Consider the following 5,000-nt stretch of genomic DNA (forward strand, 5'->3'; position numbering starts at 1 on the left):
ATAATGCAGCTGCTATTTCCAAAACGATGGAATTACCTGGTGATAAATAACCTCGTCTAGGAAAATGCGAACGTTCTGATTCTTCTTACTCCGATTCCATCAAGCTTATGACTCCGCTTAAGACTCCGATCTTTGATTTTCACTAGGTCATAAGCGTTTTTACGACTCCTACTCCGACTCCGTCGCTAGTTGAAAACCAGCCTATAGAAAGCTGTCAGAGGCTCAGAGTGCGCGTAACTTGTGGTAAAAAACAAGTTGTAACAAAGGGGAATTGAACATGTCAGCCTCGAAGCCAATGTTTCTCGATTACCTTTTATTTTCTTCAATCTTTCTGGGATTTTTTATTTTCCAAGTAACCACTTGTCTTCTCAAGGGGCTATTTACCTGAGACATATCTACCTGCACTATAATGACATACGGTACCAAAACAGTATCGTGTACTATTAGAGCTACATATTACGCAAAGATAACTTGAATCTCCTGGAGGACATAACGCAGCTCAGTTGACAATAGACCCTTCCACGGATTTTGGCACCATCTTGGCTGCAGGGCAAACACGGCAAAATTTATAGTAAATTTATGGAATTTTGGCCGACTTTGAACCGCTGTAACGCAGCTAAAAAGAGACAGGTGTCCTCAGTGATAGTGTCTTTTAAAAGACATTTATACTGAGATTATTTTCATGAAATATAAAAAACAGATTCGGGCTACAACGCCTATAAAGGAATTTTTAAGATTCCATATAAACCCTTCTAAAATCATCACGGCAAATTGCCCCGATATCAGAATCAACATTAGGAGATTTATTATTCGAATTTACGGACGTCATACCTTCCTTAATGACCTTATTTTTGGTTGAATGAATGATATCCATAAAACTATTTAAAGTAGTTGCAAAAGTTGGACATCCGTCTCTTTTTAGCGGCGCTACAGCAGTTCAAAGTCGGCCAAAATCGCATACATTTACTGTAAATTTTATCGTGTTTGCCCCCCAGACAAGATGGCGGTGAAAAACCGTTGAAGGGCCTACTATACAGCGTTGTGTTACTGCACTAGCACACGTATGCCGTGCGTGTAAAAAAAAACGCGATGTCGTCTTCTTCTAGTTCAAGCTGTTCCAACACATTCCTGACCTCGGCGTTCAAAGTTGACGAAGGTCTGCAAACAAACCACTTTCAGGAATATTAAGCGAGACAGCGGATGTCGTGAAAACACAGTAATAAATAAGCACTCGTAATTTTTTTCCGCAAAGGCTGCAAATCGCACTCGCCCGTTATTTTTCTCGTACTTGAAAATGTACCCGTGCTTTTTTGTTCCAAATTGTACTCCAAATCATTCATGTGAATATGTAACAAAGTGAAGTCTGCATTCTTTAAACGCAACAATGGTCAACAATCGAACTGTGTGATGAGACCATTCACAATTTAAAAAAAGTTTTCGTTTCGTTTTCTTTTATTGAAACGGCAGGCACCACTGTTTAGAGGCCTAAATGCTGGTTTGAAGCGCATGCTCTCTCTGGTTATTCGTACCGTTTACTACATGCCCAATCAAATAATTACAAACAAAGGAGATATCGGACAGCACATGTTTTACATACACCGTGGAAGTGCAGAAGTAAGTTTGTCATATATAATTATAATTAATAATGCTGCCGAGGGGAAAGGAGATGCTCATTTATGCTTGCGGTAATTTAAAGTGCCTATAAACCCGAATTTTTTGTTTTGCTTGGAGAAATCTTTGTATCGCTTTGAGCAAAATGGCGCAAAATTTTTTGTTTTTGGTTAAAACCGGAATTTTTTACGAATTTTCAAAGTGGCGGAGACGCGAGATTCGAAAACCCATTACCGAGGTGGTGAGCTTGCCGAAAGGGAATGGGTCGAGTGTAATTCGTGACGCAAAACCCGGACTGTGAGTTTCGCAAGTTGTGACTTCCATCAGAGGTGAAGCCATGCCTGAGAAATGGGAGAGAGATCGCTACAACTTACCAGTCTCGGACTTCTTCTGTAGCATTTAGGCGCTTTTGGAGTGTCCTCTCTAGGGCCTCTTCCTCCTTTCTTTCTTGTTCCTACAACTCTAGCCACTCTTCGTCCGCTAGGGGATCGTCAGCATATGCCTCGTGCGTGTCTTCCTCATCGCTGGCCGCAAAGCTGGAGTTTGGCGAACCTTCAACTTCCAGCTCGTAATCTTCCATTTCTGAAACTTCCGTATCTGAACCGGAGGACGGAATGAAGTCGTTCGAAGCCATTTCTTGGTTAACACGTACGCTGGTTACAAACGTCAGCCGAACAGAAATTGTTTTCACCGGCACGCAGGGAAAACTACAAAACTACACGTCTCCTCTGTTGATTTGCCTGATGCTAATGTCCGGGAATTACGTCACTAGGCCCAGTCTCCCTTTTACCCGGTCGCGGGCAGAGAAAACCGCACTTTAAAAATTTCGTAAAAAATTCCGGTTTTAACCAAAAACAAAATTTTTTCCGCCATTTTGCTCAGAGCGATACAAAGATTTCTCGAAGCAAAAAAAAAAAAAATTCGGGTTTATAGGCACTTTAACGACGGTTCGTACGTGGAATCGAAGGGAGATTTTAATAAACGTCTACAAACATAGACCCCCCTCCACTGGGCCTCTCGTGAGAAGAAAGAACTCACAGTGACGTCATCAAATTCTAAAATCAGAATCGTAAAGTCTTCTGAATTTTTGTCTAAAGGAGGTTGAAGATGACCAAGAAAGAAATCGTTTTTGAAGTTTTCAGTCCCGTGACATCTTTCGTTTAGAAAATTCAGCATTTTTAAATTTCCGGATTGTCACCTTGCGTGACACAATGATACAAAGCTATTTGGTTGAAAAAAATGTCTACCCCTATGAATCCTTGCAGTTTCAGCCTTTTAAGTGTTAAGCGATGTGTTCATACTCATGTATTTTATCTTATGATCGAAAAGTAAGCGCTTTCATCGCGAAGTGAACAACAGGTGTTTTCGTTGATTACCGGGCTCAATATTGGTGGACCACATGGTGTCTCCATACAAACTCAGTAAAGTTGCGTGAAATACTTCGACAAATAACTCAGAAACGATGTACCGCACGGACCTGAGAATTGGAGAGGGCGTTAAAAGATTTGTTTCCTACAACATTCCAACTTTTTGGCCTTTTTCATGGAACGATTTCGAATTAATTTTTTTATTGCGTGACAGTGAAACTATCACGAGAAGCGAAATGAATGAAAAACAGAGCACTGTGCAAACAGATCATACCGCGCATCTTAGTTCCTCCATCCGCGCATAACCACAATTCATTGCGTTTCGAAGAAAAATGTGTTCTTCTCCTGATTAGAGAGCTGTCTTGTTAGTTCGCTTTAGGCTCACTCACTGCGGCAGCAGTTATTCAAAAATAGGAAAGCTTAATCACATTTTTACAGCAAAGGTTCCCTCCAAAATTTGCGTTTTGAGAAAACTTACTAGTTGATTTCAACTCATCCATTGCCAGTTAATTACAATTGCTAGTGAACTCCTCTCAGCAGAGAACTAAGATTTTTCTTGGCAATCTTTTTTATTGCTAAGAAAGCGAAGTAGATAGATTCTTTTAATTGGTGAAACGATACAAATTAATCATAAGTGAAAACAGAATTGGTTGTTCTCATATTACATTTCTTTCATAGCTACGATAAAGCGAATAGACACAAATGATATTATACATAGTCTTGTCTAAACACACGGAAGCCAATGCTGCGACAACGGCAAATTCAAATAAAATATCCTTTTCAAAATATAACTTAGCACTATCGTATTGCTCGCCTTATTAAATATGGATGAACTACCTACGACTGGGTTTAAAAGGGTGAAACCTAAATTTTTTCATATTGTTGCAAAGAATGTACTAAAATGCCTGCTGCACGTGTAGGACGACCATTTCCTTTTTTACATGGTTAATATTCTGTTTTGTTGTGATGCCGGTGACGTAGCCGTCAACGTTGCTAAAACTCCCACGAGCAACCGTGAATAAAGCCTGGTTTTCACTAGCGACGCAACTGCCCATGCGCAAGCACAAAGGTAAGCGTAAGACCGCTTATTATCCAAATGTATTAGTTATTGTACACAACACGCACGAAACGAGTACAAATATTCCACCATATTATACAGTTAGTTATTTGCACACTTGGTAATTGTACAGCAGAGAACCGGTTTGTCTAGTTTAGTTGCAGATGTTGCCCCGCACGCTCAAATCTGTCACGCGTTCTCAGTTGTTTACGATTCACTTGCAAAATTTAGTGCAAAAAAAAGTTGGGTAATAAATAGCTTATCGCTGAGTATTCCTACCGAGTTGCTGTTTGTATTTTGACTCGCCCTAACGGTCTCGTCAAAATACAGCAGAACTCGTAAAAATACTCAGCGATACTACATACCAAAACATCTAATAAGATACATTTATTTCACCGAGAAAACGGGGATGACGCAAGCATAAGGACAAGCATAAGGATCAAAATTTTTCATTTTCCTTGTGCTTGCACTTATTGCTTGCTTTGGCTTGATTCGTGAGAAAACGAAACGAGGCATAAGCACAAGGAAATTGCTTGGTCTGGCCAATTAAAACACTCGTTCCAGATTCTACGCGTCTGAGCATTTGAATAAAATGGCGGATGCCGTGATTGTTATTTAATACTTATGTCGACGTTCGTTTTCACTAGCATCAGCTACTTATGCTTTGCTTGCATGCGCTTGTGATTGCGTCGCTAGGGAAAACCAGGCTTAAGCAGTCAATCAATCAATCAATTAATCACTACTTTGGACGCATTTTTTGCTGAGACTTTCTTGTTTTTCTACTCCGGTTTGAAACTAAAAGAACAAATATTTTCTAAAGGGAACTAATTCCGAAAATCAAATGAATTTTTGCTTTTGAATCGGCTTTACCGGCTGTCCGTTTCAAATATATCCCCAAACGAGACTAGTTGATGGTGTGCCGTTGTAGACATAGGTTTATTTCATTGTTTGCATGGGAACAAACT

General features: G+C 39.9%; 1 protein-coding gene across 1 annotated transcript in view; it reads left to right on the top strand.

The window, feature by feature from the left end:
* Nucleotides 1–5,000, top strand: part of LOC138001467 (uncharacterized) — a 181,506-nt gene that overhangs the window by 29,391 nt on the left and 147,115 nt on the right. Inside the window, exon 7 of the mRNA XM_068848086.1 lies at nt 1,468–1,614. Coding sequence (XP_068704187.1) covers nt 1,468–1,614 — 147 coding nt within the window. The remainder of the gene's footprint in view (nt 1–1,467; nt 1,615–5,000) is intronic.

This window comes from Montipora foliosa, chromosome 1 (genome assembly GCF_036669935.1).
Source record: "Montipora foliosa isolate CH-2021 chromosome 1, ASM3666993v2, whole genome shotgun sequence".
NCBI lineage: Eukaryota > Metazoa > Cnidaria > Anthozoa > Scleractinia > Acroporidae > Montipora > Montipora foliosa.